Source organism: Talpa europaea, assembly GCF_964194135.1.
Source record: "Talpa europaea genome assembly, chromosome: 11".
In the NCBI taxonomy this organism is placed as follows: domain Eukaryota; kingdom Metazoa; phylum Chordata; class Mammalia; order Eulipotyphla; family Talpidae; genus Talpa; species Talpa europaea.
The window spans coordinates 49,744,846-49,771,871 of NC_140078.1; the positions used below are offsets into that span (position 1 = coordinate 49,744,846).

Below are 27,026 nucleotides of genomic sequence, written 5' to 3' on the forward strand. Positions count from 1 at the left end.
AATGTGCATTTTTCAGCACGGGATCACATTTGGGATTCCACAGGCAGCCCTGCCTCCTCTAGGTCTACGCACAGGAACAAGAACTGTGAGCTGTGAAACCCGCCTTCCAGTTAATGTGTTAGTGCCCTGTGCTCCTGTGAATTCTCCTCCTCCTGGGACCTAACACATTTGTAAATGTTAGAAAAACTACCACCCTGATGCTGTGTCTGTGAGACAGCATGTTGGTTATCCTGCTGTGAGGGGCCCCTGAGAAGGCAAAGGCAGGCAGGCACTGCCATCACTGAATTTCAGATGTCTGTGCTTATTTTGTGCTGAGCATCTCATCTGTCCACTGGCCCAGGGTCTGCAGAGGCAAAGACGTAGGCAGTACTGACTTCTGGAGTGGACCTGCTCCTCGGCATTCGGGGACCTCAGTCTCTGTTCTGCAGCATTAACCCCACTCACCTCCTCCCTCAGGACATTTTGCTGATCATTTCACTGTGGCTCCTTCAGTGTGGCCACTTCTTAGTGGTGGAATAGCAGTTTCCCCCTATTTCACACTTCGCTCTACTTTGCAACAACGTATATTCAATAACGGACAAAAATTAAGATAAAACTTGTTGGCTGTTTTGATGTGAAATTTCACTTTCAGAGCCTCTTTGTTATCCTGCCAGTAGTTTAAATGCAGGGACCTGACAACGATGGGCTTCCAGGTGAGTGAGTGAGCCGCCAGCCCTCTGGCCTCGCTTCCCCCTCTGTGAAATGGGAATTCTCGTGAGGATCAGGACATCTGTGCTTATAAAGATCCAGAGGCTGCCCAGCCCACAGTGAGCCTGGCATTGGCCATCACCAGTCTTCATGGTAGCAGGAGCACCACCTCTCACTGTCACACAGCCAAAGTCAGCACCAACAGTTTGGGAGAGTGCTTTCAGCCTCCAAGAGCCCGAGGCCAGCATCGAGGGCCTGTGCTAGGTAGACATGCCTTGAACTTCCTCACAAGCCATAAAATGGGCTCCTGGGAATCACAGAAGACCCTCAGCTCCATCAGGTCCACTGCAGGAGTGTGAATGCCACCCTGGTCACTGTAGAGCATGTGCCTGGGGTTATAAAGCAGCCAGGCCTTATGCTAGGCAAAGGAGTGGGTAGGGAAGCCTGGTCTTCATGCCTCTTCCCCTGTCTCTGACTTCTCAGGCTCACCTTGCTTTCCTTCAGTGGATGTTCAGTCCCCTCCCCTTTCCTCACATGTCTGGGTGCCATTCCTTGGACCCCAAGTCCCTCATTTCAGCTGGTCTCCAAACACAGGAAAGCACTAGGACATTTCCATGAACCAACCAATGCTAGGGCCTCAGAGGCGACTATGGAGCAGAGACAGCTGGCAGGCTCCCCTACCAACCCCTTGCCTCAAGGAATCCGAGTTCTATAAATGCAGTGGTCTTAGTCCCTATCCCCTCACATCTCAGTGTCATCACGTGCCTGAGTTCTGATCAATGAGCCATAAACAGATGTGCCTTTGGGCATGCAAGGGAACATCCTCAAGGAGAGGGAGTGTACCTCTTGCCTGCCCTGCCTTCTTTCTGATGGTTAGAAAGTGGACACAATGTCTGGAGTCCCAGTATTTATTTTGGGTTATGAGGCAACAAACTATGCAAGCCATAGTGAAACAGAAGGGGTCAGATCAAGATAATTGTGAAGTTTCCATAGCAGCCCTGACCTGCCCTGTGTCTGAACTGACCTCTCTTGTTCAAGCTGTCATTCTTGGTTCTTTCTTCATATAGGCTATAAAACCCACTGCTGACTGGTAGGCCCTGGAGAACGCACATCTCTCAAGTGGCACTTGGGAAGTTATGGTTAGTCAGCACCTCTAATCCCAATCTGCCCAATCTGTCATCAACCCTCAAGTGCTGAAGGGACCCCCAGACCCCATTAGGTTCCACTTGATGAAACCACTTCACAAATAACTTTCTAGGAACCACTCATCACCCTGAGAACTGGTGACTCTTCTCTACACTTTTCCACAAAGAAGCCATTGTTTAAGTTTTTCCCAGAGAATTTGTCCACCTGAAACAGGGAGTGGTAGACTAGGCTGAGAGTGGCCAAAATAGAGGAGCAGCTGACACCTTCCATGGTCATCCCTTATCAGGCCTGGGGTCCCAGACTCAGCAATGAGGCAGTCACTGAATGAGCTGCCTCCCTTCTAATCTCTGCACGAGTCTGTGTGCTCAGTTGCCTTACTCCTCCCAGGGACAGGGGTCTGCTATCAGAGCCATGCATACGAGAGTCTCCTCTGGAAGGGTTTTATGGTTTCATCCCTTATATCCAAGTTTTAAATTCATTTTTAATTCATTTTTGTGTATGGAGTTAAATGATCTAGTTTATTTATTTATTTATTTATTTATTTATTTATTTATTTATTGGGTAAGTGGCTGTCCAGGTTTCCCAACATTATTTGTTGTAGAGGCTTTCATTTCTCTATTGTGTGGTATTAGCTCTTGTCATAAATTCACTGTTCACATATGCGTGGGCTTATTTCTGGGTTCTCAATTCTATTCCACTGGTCAGTGCATGTGCTTTTGCTGAAATACCACACTTTTTTGATTATTATTGCTTTGTAGTGTAGTCTGAAGTCAAGGACCATGATATTTCCATGTCTTCTCTTTTTTCAAGATTGTTTTAGCTATTGAGCACATAACAAAATGCTCCCCATCACTTATTATTAGGTGAATGCAAACTAAAACCACAAAATATCACCTCATACCTGTGAGAATGGCCTGTATCCAAAAGACTGGAAAGAACAAGTGTTAGCAAAGGTGTGAAGGAAAAGGACTCTTATATACTGTGGATGGGACTAAAAATTGATGCAACTTCTATAAAAAAGAGTATGAAGAAAAAATTAAAAGTAAAAATACTACATGGTTCAGCAATACCACTCCTAGGTATTTATCCAAAGAACATGAAAACATTAATTCAAAAACATATATGTACCCCTACATTCACAGCAGCATTATTTATAATAGCAAAGACATGGAAACAACCTAAATGCTCATTGATGTATAACTGGATTAAAAAATTGAGGTTGGGGGCAGAAGAGAGATACTCAATGGAATACTACTCAGCCATTAAAAAAAGATGAAATGTTACTTTTTTATAACAAGGAATTTGAGGGATTGTACAAAGCTGAAGTCAGAAAGTTTCACTCATATGAGGAATAAAAATAAATCAAGGAAATGAGCTAACAAAACACAACAATATAACTCTTAGTTTCTGATAAAAACATGGTGGTTGCAGAGGGGAGGTAGATGGGGTGGTGGGAGGAATGAGTAAAAGGCGTCGCCTTGATACTGTGAATAGCACTACAACTTCAGTGGTGGGTATGTTGAGGTACACATACAGATATTGAGATGGGAAGTTGTGTTTATGAAACTTACAACCTATTATAAACCAATGCTAAGTCAATAAAATTTCACTAAAAAAATTTTTTTTAATAAAATGATTGGGATTTGCATCAGCCTCCAAGATCCAAATGGTCTGTCAATGAGTAAAAAGAAGGGCTTGGGTGAGAGTTACAAGTTCCTATTTGCATTCCCCTTCTGATACAAGGTTAAACCTTTCAGAAAGAAACCTAGAATGATAAACAATTTAGGGGTTTTATTTGTGTATCATGTGTACATGTTATTCTTATTTTATAATACCAAGTATGTTTAGGTATTTTTAAGTATGAAAAGGACAAAAACAGCATTCAGGAAAGAGGAAGGAATCAGGAGGCTTCTGGGCATCATTTTAGAAAGAACAAATCTACTGTCAGTATCAGGAGACTAGAGAGAGAATAGATTGTGTCCACAGGGACCAGAAGGCAGGTCTCTACGTGCTATCTCAGGCGATGTTGGCACAGCCATCTAACCAACTACAAGTCCACTCTTCCAGAGATTTAACTCACTAGATTTAATTTTATAAAATGATCAGAAATGTAAATATACTTTTATGAACACAAACGCTGTGAATTAATTATATTTCAAAAAAGGTAGATATGACTTAAATATCAATGGAGGTCAAGTAAGTATATCATATTTATGATATATTGGCTAGTGAAAAAAAATAAGCAAACAGTTTGTATATCATCTGGACAATTTTATTAAAAAGTTAATATACACATATACTCAAACTGGAGGGACTGAAATGCTACTAACATGCTCTTTGTGGGTGGTAAGATTATCAATAATGTTTTTCATTTTCTTCTTTGTGCACTTTAGTATTTTTCTATATTTTGCATGATAAATTACTTTCATAATCAGAAAGGAATATTAAAAGAAAAAATCTAACAAGAGTAAGGACATGAGGGTGAGGGTTATTGTAGGAGCCTGTCCCTGAAGTATAAAAAAGAGCAGTCCATCGGGTGTGGCCTGGAGCTGGGGCACAGCTGGCAGCCCTGAGCCCATATCCAGAGGCCCTGGTCACCTGCCAGATGCACTATCACTATCTAGCAGCCAAGGCCACTGCTGAGTCCCCACAGCCAGAACTAAACATTGGAAGCCAAGTGGGATGGTGGCCTAGGGTTGACCACATACATTTGTGAGTTGCTCCCCAAAACTCTAGACACAATTTCTCATAAGCACCATTCTAAGGCCTGGATGGTAGAGGAATGAGCTCTCAAGATGCATATCCAAGGTCACCTGGACTACACACTGAGGGAACTGCACATGTCAGGTCTGGAGGTCAGAAAAAGAGAAGACAGGACCACAGGAGACAGACTTCATCCTAAAGCATATGAGGGGGTTCAGGAACATCCCTGCGGAGAAGGTACAGGGGACTGCTCTGCTCAGGGTCTCTTGAGAAGTCACTCATGCCATCCTCCCCAAATGGCCAAGCCACCAGTGTGTGGCCTCTCCACTCCATCCTTCTGGAACCAGCATGGACAAGCCCCCAGGCCACAGTCTTGTCCCTGCCCTGCCTTCACCATCTGATACCCCCATCTGGGCTGTACCTGGAACCCTGGACCCCAGAGCACACAGGAAAGATGTGTGGGAGACTGTGGGATAGAAGGGCTTGGTGTTCCCAGGGAAAATGGGATGGATACAAAGCCAGAGAGTTGATGTCTTTGGCCAGGGAGGGGAGGGTTTGGCAGACACAGGAAGTAAGGAACCTCTGGTAGAAACACTGCTCTCCTCCCCATCTGGAACTTGTTTTCACTAATCTCAATACCTGGATGATGAAGGGACAACCCTGGGGGCTAAGCAGCAGAAGGCCCCAGCCCACAGCATCTTCCCTTGATGTCTGGCTGTCTAACCACCTCTGCAGAAGGGGAACTGCCTGGCCTACAGAGGCAAGAGATAGGAGTCAGGGCACTACCAGGGTGAGGGATCATAGATGGAGACCAAGGCACAGGGCACAGAGAGGAAGATGGTATTTGGGCCAGGAACAGATGTACCTGGTGGTAGGAGTAGGACAATCCTGTCTGGGCAGGGAACTGTGTGCAAACAGGGTGCTCAGCCTTGGACCCTACAGTGAAGGCACAAGGAGGCAAAAATGATGGGTGCAGGTACAGACTCAGGAGCACATGTGCCCCCGGCCCATGGCACAGGACTCAGTATGGGCAGCAGGCTTCCTCCAAGGCAGGAAAGGGCCAGCACCAGCACCTCTGAAATGCTGGAGGGGGCTGGCACCTGGATCTGGCATGGAAAACACAGAGAAAGGACCAGAGTCTAAAGGATACAGCATGATGGAGAGGAGGTGGCTCAGATGGAGGATGCCTGAGAACAAAGCACAAACCCAACCTATAGGTGCCTTCAGTGAGAGGCCAGCCAGGCAACAGTGGAAGTATTCTGAGCACCAGGGATGTCCAGGGGTGTTAGAGCTGGACCTGGGACCCTGGAGGTCTGTGCACACAGGAAAGACCCACGGAGACTGTGGGATAGAAGGACAGAACCTAGGGACAGCAGGGCTCGGTGCTTCCAGGAAAAATGAAATGGATACAAAGCCAGAGAGTTGATGTCTTTGGCCAGGGAGGTAAGGGAGTGACAGACATAGGAAGTAAGGAACCTGGCAGTGCCCCCAGAGGCTGGTATGAAAGAAGGAAGGGGTGCTTACACACCCCTGATGGGGAGAAGCAAAGGGCAGCCAGGTCACATGAGCTCCTGCACACTAGGGTCAGGAGAAGGGGGCACAGGTGACCAAACCCAAGTGTCACTGAGGACAGGGGACTATGGCCAGTGCTCTGAGGTCTGAGCGGGTGGGCCCTGGCTCGCAGCAGAAGAGGTCACCCCTCCCAGAGAAGCAGCCAGCAATGCTGTGGGTTTACCAGCTGCAATGTGAGTTCAGGAGCTTACAAGTCAGCACACTCAGCCCAGGAAAATGTCTGGATGTCCAGGTCTTATTAACCCAGTTCTCCAAGCAAGGGACCAAGATGACTCCACTCCTGTCCCTGTCCCCACTGACTTCTCTGAGGAGTCCTGCAGGAGCTCAGCCCCTGGCTCAGGTTCCAAGAGAGCTAGCTGTCCTGTCTTCACCTAAAACTTTGATGTTTTATTCACCATGGATGTTTTGGGGTTAAATTTCATTTTTTAAAATGCTGCATTAACTATTATTTATCCTGATACTGAGATTTGGGCATGTGCTTAAGTCATTTTCCCAAATTGGGCTCCTTACTCTCCTGCCCTGGTCCTGGGTGTCAAGTTGAGTCTGGGGAGCAGCAACGCAATGAATTGGTATGTCTTCTTTGGTAAAATGGCAAAGAAGATCACCTGAAAGCTCTCCACTGATAGAGTCTAGGTAAATATAATCACACACACACACACACACACACACACACACATACATGCATACACAAACTCACTCACACACTTAATGCATGGCTGAGCTGGCAAGAAAGGGAAATGATGCATGCCCAGAAAGATCCAGAAGGAAGAAGGCTGAGGATTTTAGCTTAAATTTACTGATGAATACATGAAATGTGAAGTTGCAAAAAAATACAAGACAATATAAAAGATTTCTGCAGAAAAGCAAATATTGTTTAAAAATGAACAATGGTGTAAAAAATTAAAAGAGAAAAAAAAAAAAAAGAAAACCAGTTCTGAACATTATTTACTGGGTTATGAAATGTAAAAGCTGAAGGCTAATTTAGCCAGCTTTGCATCACTGGACCCAAAGGGACAGTGAGTCCTGTCCTCCTACCTTGTCATCCTCACATGTCATGACATTGGAGAAGGGGATCTCAGCCTTGAACATCTTCCGGCAGTGCATGAGCTGCACGAGCAAGTAGCAGACGGTCTTGAACTTCATCCTCTTGGCTGGTTTTATGTCAGAGAGAATCAGTCCTGGAAAGATCTGCTCCAGACAAGGGACAAAGAGAAAATGTGAGTAGACATAGCTTGCTCAGAGGCCAGGACCATAAAGGTGCCAGAAACTCAGGCTTGCTGCTCACCAGGCATTGGAGGATCTGCTGGGAGCAGAACTCTCAACCCAATTCCAAAACAGTCTGTTCTCAACTACACCCAAAGCCTCTGAAAACCAGAGCAACATGTCCAAATGCTGGGGCTGGGAAGAGTAGGCTTAGGGCTGGTCAGGGAGACACCAGAAGCCTAGACAGTCATCTGGCTGGGTCAGCACTTGGCTGATGATTACCACCCACTCACCCAATGGCTCCCGGAAACCCTCTGCCGACCTCCCACTCTGCCTTCATTGCTGCTAAAATTCTGATCAAATCTTCACGCTATAAAACATCCCGTCAGGCTTTTGTCTTTTTCTCTCTACTCATCAGCCAAACTTTTTAAAAATTTTTTATTTCATGTATTTTTACATCATTTTTCATTTTTGCACGACGTATGCATTTTCATCTTGGTTATATTCCCCATACAATTCCCACCACCCTTGTTTTGAGCCTACTCGCTTCTCCACCCCACCCCCCCATAGTGTGTCTCTGATTTATAGTTGCTTGTTGATTTTGATTTTTACTTTATTTAATTAGTCTTTTTCCTGGTGCCTTTTTAAGGTTTTCTAAGTTCGTGCTATGAGTGAGACCATCTGGTATTTTTCTTTTTCTTTCTGGCTTATGTCACTGAGCATGATCCCTTCCAGCCCCATTCATGTTGCTGCAAATTGCATGTGTTTATCTTTTTTGATTGCTGAGTAATATTCCATTTTGTATATGCACCACATCTTCTTGATCCAATCATCTATTTTGGGGCATTTGGGTTGTTTCCATAGCTTAGCTATTGTAAACTGTGCTGCTATAAACATACAGGTGCAGGTGCCCATTTGAATTAATGTTTCTGTGTCCTTTGGGTAAATACCTAGGAGTGGAATTGCTGGATAATATGGAAGCTCCATCTTTAGCAGATTGAGGAATCTCCACACAGCTCTCCATAGTGGTTGGACCAGTTTGCACTCCCACCAGCAGTGTAGGAGAGTTCCTTTTTCTCCACATCCTCGCCAACATTTGTTGTTGCTAGTTTTGTTTTGTTTTTTTTTATATTCTCAGTGGTGTAAGATGGTATCTCATTATAGTTTTGATTTGCATTTCCCTGATTACAAGCAATGTTGAACATTTTTTCATATGTCTGTTGGCGATTTGCATTTCCTCTTTGGAGAAGTTTCTTTTTATCTTTTCTGCCCACATTTTGACTGGGTTGTTTACTTTGATTCTGTTGAGTCTCATCAGCTCTTTGTAGATTTTTGTGATCAGTCCTTTATCATTAGTGTTGCGTGCAAAAATTTTCTCCCAATCGGTGGGGTGTCTTTTGGTTACTGTCTCTTTTGCTGTACAGAAGATGTAGTTCCAGCTGTTCATCTTTGCCTTCACTAGCACTGCTTTGGGTGATGTGTCTTTAAAGATGTTACTGAGGTGTATGTCATGTGGTGTTTTGTCTATATATTTCCTTCTATATATTTTATGGTTGCAGGTCTTATGTTTAGTTCTTTAACCCATTTTGAGTTGGGTTTTGTGCATGGTGTAATGTAATAGTCAAGCTTCATTCTTTTGCATGTAGCAACCCAGTTTTCCCAGTACCATTTATTGAACAAACTTTCTTTGCTCTAGTGCATATTCTTTGCTCCTTTGTCAAACATTAGTTGACCGTAAATCTGTGGGTTTATTTCTGGATTTTCTATTCAGTTCCACTGGTCCGTGGGTCTGTTCTTGTTCCAATACCATGCAGTTTTGATTAGGCTTTGTAGTATTAGGCTTTGTAGTATAGCTTGAAGTCTGGGAGTGTGATACCTCCATTCCCTTTTTTTTTTTTTTTTCAGGAGAGCTTTGGCTATTCGGGGTTTCTGGTGGCTCCATATGAATTTCATCAATAAATGTTCTATTTCTTTGAAGAATGTCATTGAAATTTTTATTGGAATAGCATTGAATCTGTAAATTGCTTTTGGTAGGATGGCCATTTTTATAATGTTAATTCTTCTAATCCATGAGCAGGGGATGTATTTCCATTTCTTTGTGTCTTCTTCTATTTCTTTTAACAGCACTTTATAGTTTTCTTTGTATAGGTCCTTTACCTCTTTTGTTAGGTTTATTCCCAAGTATTTGAATTTTTTTTGTTTCAATAATAAAAGGTATGGTTTTCTTGATTTCTTCTTTAGACTGATTGTTTGTGTATAGGAAGGCTACTGATTTTTGTGTGTTGATTTTGTATCCTGCTACTTTACTAAACTGACTGATAAGTTTGATTAGTTTTTCTGTGGAGTTTTTGGGGTTCTCTATGTATATTATCATATCATCTGCAAATAGTGATAGTTTGACTTCTTCCTTCCCTATTTGGATTCCTTGTATATCTTTCTCCTGTCTTACTGCTCTGGCTAGGACTTCCAGTATTATACTAAAAAGCAGTGGTGACAGTGGACATCTTGTTCCAGATCTTAACAGAAATGCTTTCAACTTTTCACCATTGAGAATGATATTGACTATGGCGTTGGCATGTATGGCATTTATGATGCTGAGGTATGTTCCTTATATCCCGAGAGTTTCAAGAGCCTTTATCATAAATGGGTGTTGTACTTTCTTGAGAGCTTTCTCAGCATCTATTGATATTATCATATGGTTTTTACATTTCATTTTGTTGATGTGTTGGATTACATTGATTGATTTTCAGATGTTGACCATCCTTGCATCCCTGGAATAAATCCTACTTGATCATGAATTATCTTATGGATATCTTATGGATACACTGAATTATCTTATGGCTACACTGTTGGATTCTGTTAGCTAAAATTTTATTGAGGATTTTGCATCAGTGTTCATTAGAAAGACTGGCCTGTAGTTTTCTTTTTTGTGTGTTGTCCTTGTTTGGTTTTGGTATTAGTATAACGTTGGCTTCATAGAACGTTTTTGGTATTATTCCTTCCTTCTCAATTTTGAGAAAGAGTTTGTGAAGGATAAACACTAGTTCATTTCTGGATGTTTGGTAGAATTCACTTGTAAATCCATCTGCTCCTGGGCTTTTGTTTTGGGGGAGGGTTTTGATTACCATTTCAATTTCACTGCTTGTAATTGGGCTGTTTAGATGTTCTATTTATTCTTCATCATCTAGCTTTGGGTGATTGTAAAGTAGTAGGAATTTGTCCATCTCTTCTAGATTGTTGAACTTGTTTGCATATAACTGTTTGTAGTAGTTTCTGATTATTCTGCAGATTTCTGCTGTGTCTGTTACGATTTCTCCTCTTTCATTTGTGATTCTATTTATTTGTGCTTTCTCCCATTTTTCCTTTGTGAGCCTGGCTAGGGGTTTGTCTATTTCATTTCTTTTTTCTTTTTCTTTATGTAAATATTTTATTTTATATAATTCTTACATCTTTTTTCATCTTTGCACAATATATGCATTTTCATTTTGGTTATATTCCCCATACAATTGCACCTCCCCCCTTATTTTGACTCTAGTCCTTCCTTTCCCTACCCCTACCCCTCCCTACCCCCCACCCCCATTGTGTCTCTGGTTTATAGTTGCTTGTTGATTTTGATTTTTACTTTATATTGATTAGTCTTTTTCCTGGTCTCTTATTTAGGTTTTCTAAATTCCTCCTATGAGTGAGACCACCCAGTATTTTTCTTTTTCTTTCGGACTTATTTCACTGAGCATGATCCCTTCTAGTTCCATCCATGTTGCTGCAAACTGCATGTGTTTATCTTTTTTGATTGCTGAGTAATATTCCATTGTGTATATGTACCACATCTTCTTGATCTAGTCATCTATTTTTGGGCATTTGGGTTGTTTGCATAACTTAGCTATTATAAATAGAGCTTCTATAGACACAGGCATGCAGGTGCCCTTTGGAATTACTGTTTCTGTGTCCTTTGGGTAAATACCTAGGAGTGGAATCGCTGGATCATATGGAAGCTCTATGTTTAGTAGGTCAAGAAATCTCCACATAGCTCTCCATAGTGGTTGGACCAGCTTGCACTCCCACCAGCAGTGCAGGAGAGTTCCTTTTTCTCCACAACCTTGCCAACATTTGTTGCTGCTAGTTTTTTTAATATGTGCCATTCTCACTGGTATAAGATGGTATCTCATGGTAGCTTTGATTTGCATTTCCCTGATTACAAGTGATGTTGAACATTTTTTCATATACCTGTTGGCCATTTGCATTTCCTCTTTGGAGACATTTCTTTTTTAACTCTTCTGCCCATTTTTTGATTGGATTATTTTCTTTGTTGTTGTTGAGTCTCATCAGCTCTTTGTAGATTTTTGTGATCAGTCCTTTATTGTTAGTGTTGTGTGCAAAAATTTTCTCCCAGTCAGTGGGGTTTCTCTTTGTTTTGGTTACTGTCTCTTTTGCTGTGCAGAAGCTCTTTAATTTGATGTAGTCCCAGTTGTTGATCTTTGCCTTCACTATCACTGCTTTGGGTGATGTGTCTGTAAAGATGTCTTTGATGTGCATGTCATGTAGTGTTTCGCCTATATTTTCTTCTGTGTATTTTATGGTTTAACACACAAAAATCAGTAGCCTTCCTATACACAAACAATCAATCTAAAGAAGAAGAAATCAAAAAAATCCCTTTTATTATCAAAACAAAAAAAATTCAAATACTTGGGAATAAACCTAACAAAAGAGGTAAAGGACCTATACAAAGAAAACTATAAAATGCTGTTAAAAGAAATAGAAGAAGACACAAAGAAATGGAAATACACACCCTGCTCATGGATTAGAAGAATTAACATTATAAAAATGGCCATCCTACCAAAAGCAATTTACAGATTCAATGCTATTCCAATAAAAATTTCAATGACATTCTTCAAAGAAATAGAACAATTATTGATGAAATTCATATGGAGCCACCAAAAACCCTGAATAGCCAAAGCTCTCCTGAAAAAAAAAAAAAAGAAGGGAATGGAGGTATCACACTCCCAGACTTCAAACTATACTACAAAGCCATAATCATCAAAACTGCATAGTATTGGAACAAGAACAGACACATAGACCAATGGAATCGAATAGAAAATCCAGAAATAAACCCACAGATTTATGGTCAACTAATATTTGACAAAGGAGCAAAGAATATGCACTGGAGCAAAGAAAGTTTGTTCAATAAATGCTGCTAGGAAAACTGGGTTGCTACATGCAATAGAATGAAGCTTGACCACTACCTAACACCATGCACAAAAACCAACCCAAAATGGATTAAAGAACTAGACATAAGATATTTCATTTATTTTTTCAAAGAACCAACTTTTGTTTTCATTGATCTTTCGGATTTTTTTTTAAGTTTCTATATCATTTACTTCTGCTTTGATTTTTATTATTTCCTTTCTTCTACTGGTTTCAGTGTTTTTGGTTGTTCTTTTTCTAGTTCTTTGAGATGTGAAATTAGGTAGATTCTTTGAGTTCTTTCTTTTTTCTTGATATGAGTCTGTATTGCTATATATTTCCCTCTTATTTCTGCTTTCGCTGCATCCCATACATTTAGGAAATTGGTGTCCAAGGTGGACAGTCGTTAATCCAGTCATTCAACTCAAAGTATTTTTTAATTTCTTCTTTGATGTCCTTGTTAGTCCAGTGGTCTTCCAGTAGTGTGGGTTTTATCTCCATGAGGTGAGAGGGTTCCTTGCCTTCTTTTTATGATTTATTTCAGTCTGATACCTTCATGGTCAAAGAAGATGGTTGGTATGATTTCAATCTTAGTGTATCTGCTGATTTTTGTCTTGTGTCCCAATACATGATCGATACTAGAGAATGATCCATGTGCACTTCAGAAAAAAATGTATACTCAAGATTTTTTTGGGTGTAGTGTTCTATAGATGTCTGTGTAGCCCATGAGCTCCAGATCCTGATTTAGAGCTTTAGGGTCCTTATTTATTTTTGTCTCATTGATCTATCCATTGTTGATAGTGGTGTGTTTCCTACTACATATGTGTTTTCTCTGATGTCTGTTTTCAGAGATGATAATAGTTATCTGATATATTTTGGTGCTCATTCATTTGGTGAGTATATGTTAATGAGTGTTATATCTTCTTGATGTATTGTCCCCTTGATCATGATGTAGTGACTGTCTGGATCTCTTTTTACCTTTTTGAGTTTGAAATCTGTTTTTTCTGATATAAGTATAAGTATAGCTGTTCCTGCCTTCTTTTTTGGTCCACTTGCTTCTAGGATTGTTTTCCATCCTTTTACTTTGTCTATTTTTATCTTTTGTAGTTAAATGTCTTTCCTAGAGGCAGCAAAAGGTTGGGTTTTGTTTCTTAATCCAGCCTGCAACTCTGTGTCTTTTTATTGAAGAGTTTAGTCCCATTAAGTTTAGAGTTAATATTGATACGTTAGTGTCTGTATTTGCCATTTTGTTGCTCTCTTCTGTGGTTTTATTGTTTGTCTTGTTTCATTCTTATTCATCCCTTTGTTGGTTCCTGGCTTTAGGACTCCTTATATTTTTTGGAGTGGGGGTTGAGTCGTAATGAAATTCTGGAGTTTCTGTTTGTCTCAGAAGGTCCTTATTCTTTCTTCATAGAGGAAGGAAAGTTTTGTGGGATAGAGGATTCTTGGTTGGCATTTGTTGTTTGGAGTTTGTTGACTATGTCCCTCCACTCTCTCCTTTCTTCGGAGAAATCTGATGTCAGCCTGATTGGTTTTCTTTTGTATGTTACCTGTTTCTTCCCTCTTGTCATCTTCATTATTTCTTCCTTGTCTTGGATTCTTGGGAGCTTTACTATTATGTGTCTTGCTGTATTTTTCCTTTCATCATGGAAGTTTGGGGTTCTTCTTGTTTATTGTGTGCCTATTTTCAGCTCCTTCTTCAGGTTTGGGAAGTTCTCTTCGATTAGCTCCTTGAATATTTTCTCTGTTCCTATGGCTCTCTCCTTTCCTTCTGGGAGTCCTATAACTCTTATATTTCCTTTCCTCATGGAGTCCAATAGTTCCCAAAGTCTTTCTTCATTCTTTTTCCTTCATATTTCTGTTTCCTTTTCTGTGTTGGTTGTTTTTATTTCTGTATCTTCAAGAGCACTTATTCATTCTTCCATTTTATCTATTCTGCTTTCACTGCTTTGCCCAGAGTTCTTTAGCTCCTCCATTAATCCTTTGATCTCCTGCATTTCTTTCACTTCCCTCTTGAGGGACTCAATTTCATTCTTCTGATCATTATTTTTCCCTTATCATTGTTTTCCTTTATGACTTCTTTCAGTTTTTCAATCATGGCAATTTTAAATTCTCTATCTGCAAGGTTCAGAAGTTCTTCCAAGTCACTGTTGTTGCAATCTGGTGAGTGATTTTCTTTTTGTGGTGTGTCTTTTCCCTGAGGACTTGCTTGGTTGCTTGTAGTTTTTCTTCTCCCTGCTGCTTGTTTTCTAATTTTTTTTTTAAAGATTTATTTATTTATACAAGCACTGGGTACAGTCAGAAGCACGGGAGGGTGAGAGAATTCTCCAGAGCCAGAGCAGGAAACAGAACAGGCAGACCAATGAAATACACTGCTGAGGGGAGCAGCAGGCGGCAGGAGAGGTCTGCGTGCCATATGGGACCCTCACGGGTGTCCAGGGATCAAACTGGTGCTGCAGAGGCTGTGGGCAGTTTTGCAGCCTAGTGCTCAACCACTGTGCCACCAGGGGAGGCCCTTGTTTTCTAATTTGTCCTATTTGTTGGGACACTGTGTTGCTGGTACCAGCTGGCATTTCTTTGGTGTGATCCTACTGGGATGTCAGAAACTGGTGGCCCAATTAAGTCCAATACTGTTAGGCCAGAATTCCAGTAGGGCACGGTACTAAGGATATGTTGATGGGTGCTGTCCCTGGAAATCCACTCCCTCTGTATTTATTTAATACCAGAAGTGGGTCTTGAGGACCCTCAGAGTGCCCTGGTGGTAGCTCGATCACCTCTGGGCACCTATTATGGATCCCTTTCTGGGTTCCTACTCAAGGCCAGAACTTTCTGGGTTCCTACTCAAGGGCTTGGCTTGTGCATGTTTTTCAGTTCACCTCTGACTGTGGGGAGAAGTTCCACACAGTTCCACACAGTTTTGGTCAGGTCCTGATGCAAAGCTCCCTGTCTTAGATATAGTGCTACTGGGAGGCACTTCCCTGTGCCTTTGGTCTGCCATGGTGGTAGCTGGATCACTCCCTGGGTTCCTAATTGCTGGATCCCCCTCTGGGTTCCAACCAGCAGCCAGTGATGGGGCCTGGCTTGTGCGGGATTTCAGCTCACTTCTGACTGTGGGGTTGGCCCTTTCTCAGTTCCACACAGCTTTGGTGATGTCTGGAGGCAGAGCTCCTTGTCTTAAATATGGCACATTTGGAGACACTTTCCTGTGCCCCCGGTCTGCCCCAGTGGTGGCTGGATTCCCCCTCTGGGCTCCAACCCACAGCCAGTGGTGGGGCCTGGCTTGGGTGGGATTTCAGCTCACCTCTGACTGTGGGGTCGGTCCTTTCTCAGTTCCACACAACTTTGGTGAGGTCCGGAGGCAGAGCTCCCTATCTTAGATATGGCATGTCTGGAGGCCAGCTAAACTTCTTGAAAAGGGACTTCACACTGCACTGACCTCATCCCTCCCACAAACTGTTCTGCCTCACAAGGCTTGTCAGCATGGGGGTCAGGGTCCCCATCTACTTTAGCAATGGACTCTGTCACCTGCTCAGAACCTCCTGGTTGGCGCTTACAGCCCTCTCTCATCAGCCCCCCTCGCCTGTTCCCACAATCCTGGGGTGACCCAAGTTGTCCCTGGGGCCCAGCCTGAACCTCTAACTGTCCTCTTCCAGGACCAGTTCCATCCTGTTATTCTCTGTATACTCAATCTCCTTTTGCAGGAATGTACTCACTGGTCAGGCCTGAAATGCTCAAGCCCCATTCCCCTCTCTGTCAGGGCCATTCCCACCAGGGCCCTCCATCACAGGGAGACCTCTGCATCCCAAGGCTGAAGAGCACCACCCATGCACCGGATGGCCAACCCGAAAGCTCTACCTCATGTGAACCTGCCTTTGTAGCCCTCACCTGAGCCTGAGCCCTCACTGCTCACCTAGCCTTGCACCCCTCACGTGGGCCCCAGAAGCTGCTCAACAGCTCGTGATCACAACAACCAGGTCACTTTCCTGGGACAGAGTGCCCTTAAGCACCACATGCGATGGCCACAGGTCCATGTGCAGAGCACTCCTCAGTCCACCGCGTGCCTCCTTCCCAAGCCCCGCAGGGGCGCTCAACCTGATTTTCGCAACAGCCAATGAAGGCCCAGGGAAGTAGGAAGGGGGATGACAAAGGAGGGTAGCACCTCTAAAAGCCCCATGGCTGGACTCGGAGTTCCAGTTCCCCCTTCCAGGAGGACAGAGTTAGTGGGAAACCTCCCAACTGCCCAGAAACCCCAGCTGGAGAAGCAGTGATCTGAGGGGAGAGCGGGGACAGTTGTCTCTGAGGAGACACTGCACAGCTGACCACACAAGGGTCCTGGGCTTACCTTCCGCCGATGTGATGGCACAATGAAAAAAGTCTCAATGTTATGTGTTTTCAAAAAACTGTTCCTCTCATGCCCGTGACCTGGTTCCACTTCATAGTCACCATTCAAGCACGCCAGAGTTGTCTTGGTGATGTGAACCTTCCTACAAGAAAGCAGAGATTTGAACAGAGCCGTGAGCTGTGCTGCTCTCCTCAGTCATTGAGGGGTCTCCTGCAGGGCAGGAGGACCCAGCCCAACCCACTGCCCACACGGGTGGGATAGGAATGGTGCTACTAGGCACCTTCACGCTAAGCCAAGGGAGTTTTCTGGAGAGGGAGGGAAAAGCCCTCCAAGTTGCCAAAACTGGGCAGAGAACATGAGCCTGAAAATCCAGATGGGCCCTTGAAGAGGCTGCAGCCTCTGCTCTTAGCAAGGTCCCAGTACTTAGGTCTATGGGCAAAAAGCTAATTCCCCAGTGTTCACAGTCATTCCCCACAAGCCCAAAGTGCTCACAGCACTGCACATTCTCAGGGATTCCTTCAGGGAAAAGGCAAGTGCTCATGCTGGAGCAAGCGGCCTGGCTGAGGCTGTGGGCACCTGGACAATGTCACTCCAACAACCCGGCCCTAAACTACAAAGGGACTCAAGGGAACCGACAGTTTCTAGAAATGCGTGTATGTTTGTTCGTACTGGTCTCCCTTCCATCCCTCCTTCCCTTCCTTCCTTCCACGGTGGAGACAGATGTGTAGCCCTGGTGCCCACAGCTGAGCCCAGAGTGCTAGGAAAGGGGAGAGAGCAGGTGCCCTCGAAGCACATGGCAGGAGTGGATGGCACCCAAGGCTTGGACTGGCAAAGAAATTGGAGGCCTGGCAGGCCCTGAGCAGCAGGGCCACAAAGGGGACAAAGTTACCCCACTGATGAGTGCCACCTGTCACTCATGTGGTGTGGCTCACTGAGATCTGTCATAGGAGTGGACACAGCCATGGAGCTCTTCTTCCCCAAAGGCCAAGAATAAAGATGTCCGGTGTCCATGGTCTCTAAGGCCCATGGGACCAGAGTCCCAGTACCTGAAGGAATGTCCTGGCCAAAACAACAAGGCTGGGGGATGCAGGATAGAGCCGGGTGCTTCTAACTATGGTTCCCCTGGGGGTAGGGGATTGCTCAGGAACTAATTTCACTCACTTCAAGGCAACCTGGAACATGCATTCAACACATCAATGTGGGACGCCAACCAATGACTGTCTGAGGCAACAGAGCAGGCTGTGTGTGGCCTCCAGGCCATGAAGTTGCGAAGATAAAACAGGTACTACCTCCCCCCACTTGTCCCCGCTCAGGTTCAGAGGCACAGTCTGGGGAAAGTGCCCAGGAACAAGCAACAAGGCTCCTGGCAGGAAATGTTGGGGGAAAGACTCAGCAATGATCCACCGCATCCGTCTATCTGTTTGTCTGTCCGACCACTCTCCCAAAATCATCAGGGGGCAGGAAGTGTTTGTTGGACAGATGATGAACGGATGAAGAAAGCAAATGAAGAAATCAAATTAAAAATATTGCAAGAGAGATAAAACCAGAGAGGAAGGCAGAGTGAGGAAACATGGGCAAGCAGTGTGGGGCAGCAGGGACCAGGATCAAGGCCATAGAGGTTTACACTGCAGGGCATGGGCCTTGGCATCCAAGCCTGATGCCAGCACACAGGAACCTCAGCTAATACTGCAGCCGCTATGAACACACCTGCTTGCCTTTAGTCAGCCAACAGGTGGTTGGGATCACAGGATAAGTGCCTCAAAGTCCCTCTCCTGCAATTATGTCATTCTCCTGCCACCCTCCACTAAGTGGAGGAAAGGAAAGCTCTCTCTGTTCTCCAGTGAACTTTTATAGAGTATTGTCCTTTGGTTTTGTGGGACAGTTTGAAGAAAGACTGAGACCAAAGGCTGTAATTGTAAAGAGAGCATTTGAAGAACATGAACCAACAAAAGACACAACCCCATTCTAGAAAAAAATCTGCGACTTCCCTAGCAGGACTCAAGCCACAGCACCTTGCACAGGAAAGCTTGAGGAAAAAGGAAAGAGCAAATGAGAAGTGATAATCAGTACTAGGGACAGATCCAAGCCAGCGGCAGACACATGGGCACCTGTTCTGCTCCTCCAGTGCCAGCTTTCTGCAAGGGTGCACAGAGGCTGAGAAGGGCTAAGCCCCTGAGCCAGCCCAGTGCAGGGCTCCCTCCTATGCTGGCAGGGGCATGGGACCAGATGGGTTTCCAGGGATCCCTACATGGAAGGTCAAATTAGAATCCCATGTACCCACCCACAGGGGCCCGGAGCAAGGCCACTGCTTCTGCCTGACTTACCCTGGTAAGCCGGCAGCTTCCATGACATTGGCTAGAGTCACATCATTGGACCACACGTCATATTGCCACTTGCGCAGGCCCAGGACTCCGCAGAGGACCCTGCCGGTGTGCAGCCCCACGCGCATGTTCAGATCCACCTCAGTGGCCTCGGCCACGGACCTGCAACACAGGCAAAAGGCGTGGGGCTGGGACAGCTGGCATTCACACCCGCAGGGCCAGGAACACAGGAGCCTAGCTCGATGTGGTGTCTGGAGAGCTACTAGTGACCTAGTCAGCCATATCCTCTAGCCATGACCCTGAATGGGCAGGGGCAGCTCAGAGCCTGGTCTCCTAAGCTCCATGATCACTGCACATCTTACATAGTATCCACACATACCCTCGCCCCTCCCCACCCAGGGTAGACCCCTCAGGAAATAAGCCCAGGACCCCAGATCCCACAACTCCAACTCCCTGCTGTGTCCCTTTGACCAGGTCAAGCACACTTCTTCCTACCTGCTGGCCAAAGGCTGGCATGAAAACCTACAGGAGGGCCTCCCCTGATGGCGAAGTCAGTTGAGCGCAGCACTGTGAAGCTGCCTGCAGCCTCTGCAGCACCGGTTCAATCCCGGCCGGCCCTTGAGGGTCCCTCATGGTGAGGCAGACCTCCCTATCGCGCCCGCTGCTCCCCTCAACATTGTATTTCGTCAGTCTGCCTGTTCTGTTCCCCGCTCTGTCTCTGGTGAATCCTCTCACCCTCCCGTGCATCTGGCCTGTACCCTGGTTCTTGTACAAATAAATAAATCTTTAAAAAAAAGAAAAAGATAAAGAAAGCCCACAGGAGCCTCTGACAGTTCTGACACCCAAGAGCCCTGGGAAGGTCAGGATTTGAACCCAAGCTCCAAACCCACCCTGCAGGAAAGGGCAGGGTTCCACAACCCTACCCCCAAACAACAGGCAGACAATATGGGGCGTAAATTGTGCCTCAGTCAACTCCTGCAACTGCTGCAATCAGAGGCAGGTCCAAGCACACTCCGCCTCCTGGGCAGGTGACCTCAGGCAAGATGCTTCCATTCCCACTCCACCCCCCCCCCAGCTGCCTTCCCTGGGCTCCAGCGCCCACTGAGAGAAACGGGATGGCACAGCCAGAGCCCACCAGCGTGGGGCGACTCCACAGGAAGTACTGTGCAGTCGAACCACAGACATTTTTTTATTTTTTTGGTTGAGATGATAAATTTTATTTTCATGTTTTCAATCACAATTTTTTTTTAAAGCCACATTAACAACATTATTTCCATGAAAGTAAACATAAGCAAATTCTAAAATGTGAAATGCCTTAAGACATAGCAAACACAGTCCTTGGAGTAAGCTTTTTATAGTATAACTATACATGTTTCTCTTCCATTTCCCCATTATTTTACAGTATACACATATGTATGAGTGTGTGTGTGTCTGTGTGTAAACACGCCGACATACTGTAGACATTTGTAACCACAGAGATTTTAAAAGATGCTGAGATGGAGAATGTCACTGCCATCCTGTAGAGGATGTACACTCAGAAATAACTGCCAGGTGGGCCTCCCCTGGTGGCACAATGGTTGAGCGCTGGGCTGCAAAACTGCCCGCAGCCTCTGCAGCACCAGTTCAATCCCCGGCCGCTGGCGAGGGTCCCACATGGCGCGCAGACCTCTCCTGCCGCCCACTGCTCCCCTCAGCAATGTACTTCGTCAGTCTGCCTGTACTGCTCCCGGCTCTGGCTCTGGTTAATTCTCTCACCCTCCTGCACTTCTGACTATACCCAGTGTTTGTATAAATAAATAAATAAATCTCTAAAAAAAAAAAAAGAGAGAGAGAGAAAGAAATAACTGCCAGGGGCTCACAAGGGAGCTGAGCTTGGTTTCTCTGACTCTGGTGCTCACTCGAGTGAGATGCAGGAGGCTACCACGTGCCCAGATTGCACTGTGTCTGAGCAAAGGGAACCTGCAAAGACTATAGGGAAGCTCTCTGATGCTATTTTTTTCCTGAATTTTCCACTTTTCCCTAAAAGGCAAAAGCTATTTTATTTAAAAAATATATGTCATTGGGGAAACAATGCCAGGCCTGTTATGGTTCAAGGGTGAAAGGTGCAGAGAGGCCATGTATGAGGGTCCACTACTGTGTGCAGCCCCTCCTGGACTGGACCCTGTGAAGGTGGTCCTAATGCAGGTCTGTTAGGTGGCCCCCCTCCCAAGCCCACCCTGGCAAATAGCAAAGTTCCTTACCAAGAAGCTGGGAGCTGAGATGAGAGGACACAGGGGTGCCATGGCTGTGAGGAAAAGGAGAGTGTGGATGCTGCAGGCCACACTGCCACCATCCTTGGGTACACCCCCCCAGAGACAACCAGCTCTCTGCTCCTCCCAACAACCAAACCAAATCAAGCCCTGCCTAACACAGAAGGGGCTCTGAACCTGTGAGCTACAGCAAAACTTCACTTCTGCTCCAAGACTTGGGGCTGACTCATACATATATGGTGGAAGTAGTGGTCCATGGGCCTGGCCCAAATTCTGCCTCCCTGAAAACCCTCCCAGATCTTCCTGACAGTAAACTCAGCCCCATCACCACTGGTCCCCTGCCACTCTGCTTCGGCCATGATGACTGGGTTCAGGAACATCACACTAGGTGACCACCAGCTGGGCAGGTCTCCACACAGCCTCAGAGCCAGGCTGACCCACAATAACCAGAGACTTGGGAATGCTGAGGGACCCTTAAAAATCTTTAATAAAAGGGCCTCCCCTGGTGGCGCAGGCGGTTGAGTGCAGCACTGTGAAGCTGTCCACGCAGCCTCTGCAGTGAGGGTTTGATCCCGGCCGGCCAGCCGGCAAGAATCCCACATGGAGCAGCAGATGTCTCCTGTCTCGCCCGCTGCTTCCCGCAGCAGTGTATTTCAGTCAGTCTGTTCTGTTCCCCACTCTGTCTCTGGTGAATCCTCCCATCCTTCCGCACATCTGGCCTGTACCCCGGTTCTTGTATGTATGAATAGAATGCAAGAGAAAATCCCAACACTTTGACTAACCCAGTCCCATACAGGCAACAGGATACTGTCCAATCCAGAGGAAGATGGCAGTTAGAGCACCCCATGGAAGCACCGGGTCAACACAGCTTAAAGTAAGTACCAAGGGCCTCCCTGATGGCCTAGGGATTAAGTCTGAGTAATATCACCACTAAGGCCTGAGTTCGATCCCCGGCGAGGGAGCTACTCACATGGTGCAGCAGACCTCTCTTGTCTCACCCGCTGCTCCCCTTAGCAGCATATTTCAGTAAACCTGCTTGTTCTGCTCCCCACTCTGCCTCTAGTGAATCCTCTCAACTCCACATGTCTGGCCTATACCCCAGTTCTTCTACACACAAAAAAAGAAAACCCCCAAGATTTTGACAACTATCCCATGTTATCTTCATAATGGGTTAGAAATGCCTGATGCATTCACTAATGGTACATGATTTTGTCATCATGATAACTGAGGTGACAAAGTGGAAGAAGTGAACCATCACCCTGTGTACCACGTTCAGATGCTTGGCTATGACACAGCCTCTGAGCTCTCTCTCCCCACCCTGCCACCCCCAACATACCCCCGGCTACAAATTTCAGTGCAAATATCCCATCATCAGATCAAGGGCTAGTGGCTGTAGTCAGGCTAAGGGACAAGGAGCAGGGATCAAGGAAAGAAACTAGAGAGGAGCACTGGTGTCAGAGCAAGGACTGAGAAAAGGGAGTTTCAGTGGAAGTCCTATCTGCCAGTGACTGACCACACAGACCTCTATCCTCTCTGAGACTCAGTTTTCCTGTGTGTAATCCAGAGCTGGGCTGAATGTACTCCAACTAACTCTGAAAGTCTTCATACTCTATCCTGCGCTCCTCCATGCTCAAGGGAGCCAGCAGAGATCCTGCTAACTCAACTCAGTAGGATACATGAACATGCATGAAAAGAGGCCCCACAGGGAACTCAGGCAGGAGAGAATGATGATAGCAAACCTCAGGATTCAGCCCCTGCTGTCAATCCTGTTCCACGTGCCTTCCAGGAGTACCCCTTCTGGCCTTTGGATGCCCCTTTTGTCAGCAGTAACACAGCAGTCACTGGGCTCAGCCCACCTGCAAGAATGATTTAGGTCCTATTCAGGGCCTTAGCCCTGATTTCCATTTTCAGATTGCCTACTGGGTTCCCAGTGGGGTTTTCTTCTACCCCCTGCATACCATGGCTCCCCTGTCCCTGAGTGGTCTCTGCTCAAAACCCTGCTGCTGCCATTTCTGGTCTCTTTTCCAAACGGAAGTGGTTCCACCCCTCGCTGCCACACTTTATACACCCAAGGGTCCATTTCCCAAATATGGCATGCAGAGATCCCAGCAGTTGTGTCAAGACACCGCCAACCTGGCCAGCCCTCAAGCCTAACTTTACTACCCTCCACACTCAGGAAGTCAGACTGTAGCACCAGATGCATCTTTCATAGGGGCCCAGGAGTCCCCTGTGTATTCAACTTTGATAATCTCAGAAATCCATAAGCCACAGGTTTATAATAAAAGTTCCTTGGAACTCTGACTATGGACATATGTTTAATACCTATTTAGTTTTTATCAATTTTGAAAATATTTTTATTACTGGAGTACTATTACTGGAGTTAGGTTCATAAGCCAAAACTCCAGAGACAAGAAAAGAGTTGGTGAAGTACACGCAAAAGTCAGTAGCCTTCCTATACACAAACAATGAATCTGAAGAAGAAGAAATCAAAAAAAAAATCCCTTTTATTATTGAAACAAAAAAAATCAAATATTTGGGAATAAATCTAACAAAAGAGGTAAAGGATATATACAAAGAAAACTATGAAACACTGTTAAAAGAAATAGAAGAAGACACAAAGAAATGGAAAGACATCCCCTGCTCATGGATTGGAAGAATAAACATTATTAAAATGGCCATCCTACCAAAAGCAATATACAGATTCAATGCTATTCCAATCAAAATATCAATGTCATTCTTCAAAGAAATAGGACAATTATTGATGAAATTCATATGGAATCACAAAAAACCCCGAATAGCCAAAGCTCTCCTGAAAAAAAGGAAGGGAATGGAGGCATCACACTCCCAGACTTCAAACTATACTACAAAGCCATAATCATCAAAACTGCATGGTATTGGAACAAGAACAGACATACAGACCAATGGAATCAAATAGAAAATCCAGAAATAAACCCACAGATTTATGGTCAACTAATCTTTGACAAAGGAGCAAAGACTATGCATTGGAGCAAAGAAAGTTTGTCCAATAAATGGTGCTGGGAACACTGGGTCGCTACATGCAAAAGAATGAAGCTTGACCACTACCTCACACCATACACAAAAATCAACTCAAAATGGATTAAAGAACTATACATAAGACCTGAAACCATAAAATATATAGAAGGAAATATAGGCAAAACACTACGTGATTTGCACATCAAAGACATCTTTACAGACACATCACCTAAAGCAGTGATAGTGAAGGCAAAGATAAAAAGCTGGGACTACATCAAATTAAAGAGCTTCTGCACAGCAAAAGAGACAATAACAAAAACAAAGAGAAACCCCACCAACTGGGAGAACATTTTTGCACCCAATACTAATGATAAAGGACTGATCACAAAAATCTGCAAAGAGCTAATGAGACTCAACAACAACAAAGAAAATAACCTAGTCAAAAAATGGGCAGAAGAGCTAAAAAGAAACTTCTCTGAAGAAGAAATGCAAATGGCCAACAGGCATATGAAAGAATGTTCAACATCACTTGTAATCAGGGAAATGCAAATCAAAACTACCATGAGATACCATCTTATACCAGTAAGAATGGCACATATTAAAAAAACTAGCAACAACAAATGTTGGCGAGGGTGTGGAGAAAAAGGAACTCTTCTGCACTGTTGGTGGGAGTGCAAACTGGTCCAACCACTATGGAGAGCTGTGTGGAGATTTCTGGACCTACTAAACATAGAGCTTCCATATGATCCAGCAATTCCACTCCTAGGTATTTACCCAAAGGACACAGAAACATCAATTCCAAAGAACACCTGCACCCCTATGTTTATAGCAGCACTGTTTACAATAGCTAAGCTTTGGAAACAACCCAAATGCCCAAAAATAGATGACTGGATCAAGAAGATGTGGTACATATACACCATGGAATATTACTCAGCATTCAAAAAAAGATAAACACATGCAATTTGCAGCAACATGGATGGCGCTGGAAGGGATCATGCTCAGCGAAATAAGCCAAAAAGAAAAAGAAAAATACCGGATGGTCTCACTCATAGCAGGAATCTAGAGAACTTAAATAAGGGACCAGGAAAGTGAATATAAGAAAGTGAAAATCAGAATCAACAAAAAACTATGAAACAGAGACACTTTGGGGGGGTGGGGGGCGGGAGGGGAGGGATTGGGATCAGAATGGGGGGATTGCAATTGTATGGGGAATATAAAAATAAAATTTATTATTTAAAAAAAAATAGATAAAAAAAAAAAAAAGTTGGTGAAGGAAACCAGGTTTTATTAGGAGCTGGCAAACCTGAGGACATGACAAACTACTGTCTCAAAGGCTATCTCCCCAATTTTAATAATACCCAGATCAAGTGGTATTATAAAAAGACCAATGTTTTTCCTTATCATGGGCTCATAGCTATAAGTGGACCAGTTGGTTAGAACATATCTGAAAGGTCGATGCAGGGGGCAGGAATGAGGAAGCCCACATAGAAAAAAATCAGACAATGCCAGATGGCCCTGATGCAAATACTGCTGATACCATCAAACTGAAACTGAAGCAATAACCGCTGAAACTGAGGAAAACAACTTTGTTCCACCTAAAACCTTTTCCCGCCCTGCAAACCCAGTTTCCTGCCTAACCTCTCCCTACCCTATAAAAGCATCCCCCCCCCCCCCCGACAACAGGCGCAACTTCACTGACCCCCACCTTGGGTCTGTGAACCTCTCCCAGGAGCATAATAAAGTTTCCTGCCTGTGAGAAACTTGGCCTGGCTCTCTTTCTCTTTATCACGCTGATCCTTTCATCTTGGTGCCGAAATCCGGGAAGGCAGTGTCCCCTGGCACCAGGGCTACATTCCCATCCCTGGGACCTCTCCTCTCCATTGCAGATGTCTCGCATCTGCCACCAGCCTTGATCCTCGGGGTAAGTCATCTATCTGACCCTCCTTTTTAGGAAGCCCTTGTCCCTGGCTATCCGGCTCCTCTCCTAACTCCATTTGGTTGGCTGTTCCATAAACCATGGGCCCACGTCAGTTGACTCCTGATATACCTAGACCTAGATCAGAGGACGCCTGTCCAGACGAGGTACCCAATTCTAGGCAACAAACAAGTAGTAGAGATGTCCCTCTCACTCGTTTGCCCCCGTTCCGTAGGCCAGAACTGAATCATGGGACACTGCGATCCAGGGTCTGCATCCCCAAAGGCTAGGTCAGGCTCGTGGGATGCTGTGTTCTTGATTCTGTGTCCCCGTTGGTTGGGAAAAGGCACCAGTTCAGCCATGGAATCTGCCGATTCTAAGCCTAGTCTGGCCACTCCACTGGGATGCCTTCTCTTAAACCTCAGTCCCTTAGGATTTAGGCCTGATATACGCCCTAAGCATCTTAGCTACTACTGCAACACTGCCTGGCCCCAATATCCATTAGACAATGGCTCCCACTGGCCCAAACATGGCACTTTTGACTTCTCAGTCCTTACTGACCTAACCAATTTCTGTCACCGCAATGGAAAATGGTCAGAAATCCCTTATGTCCAGGTCTTCTTTCTCCTGAGCTCCCATCCCTCCCTCCTCAAAACCTGTCACACCTTCCAGGTCCTTCTTGCCTGCGACACTCCAGCGTGGCCTGACAAAGT

The 27,026-nt window shown here is 44.9% G+C and overlaps 1 protein-coding gene across 2 annotated transcripts in view; it reads right to left on the reverse strand.

Moving 5' to 3' along the window:
* ADCY1 (adenylate cyclase 1) overlaps nucleotides 1-27,026 on the reverse strand; it is a gene marked incomplete at both ends in the record, with an annotated part of 142,718 nt that overhangs the window by 48,359 nt on the left and 67,333 nt on the right. For both annotated transcript variants that reach the window (XM_084247973.1, XM_084247972.1), the window contains 3 exons: nucleotides 7,144-7,296; nucleotides 16,835-16,976; nucleotides 19,159-19,317. In XM_084247973.1, coding sequence (XP_084104099.1) covers nucleotides 7,144-7,296; nucleotides 16,835-16,976; nucleotides 19,159-19,317 — 454 coding nt within the window. The remainder of the gene's footprint in view (nucleotides 1-7,143; nucleotides 7,297-16,834; nucleotides 16,977-19,158; nucleotides 19,318-27,026) is intronic.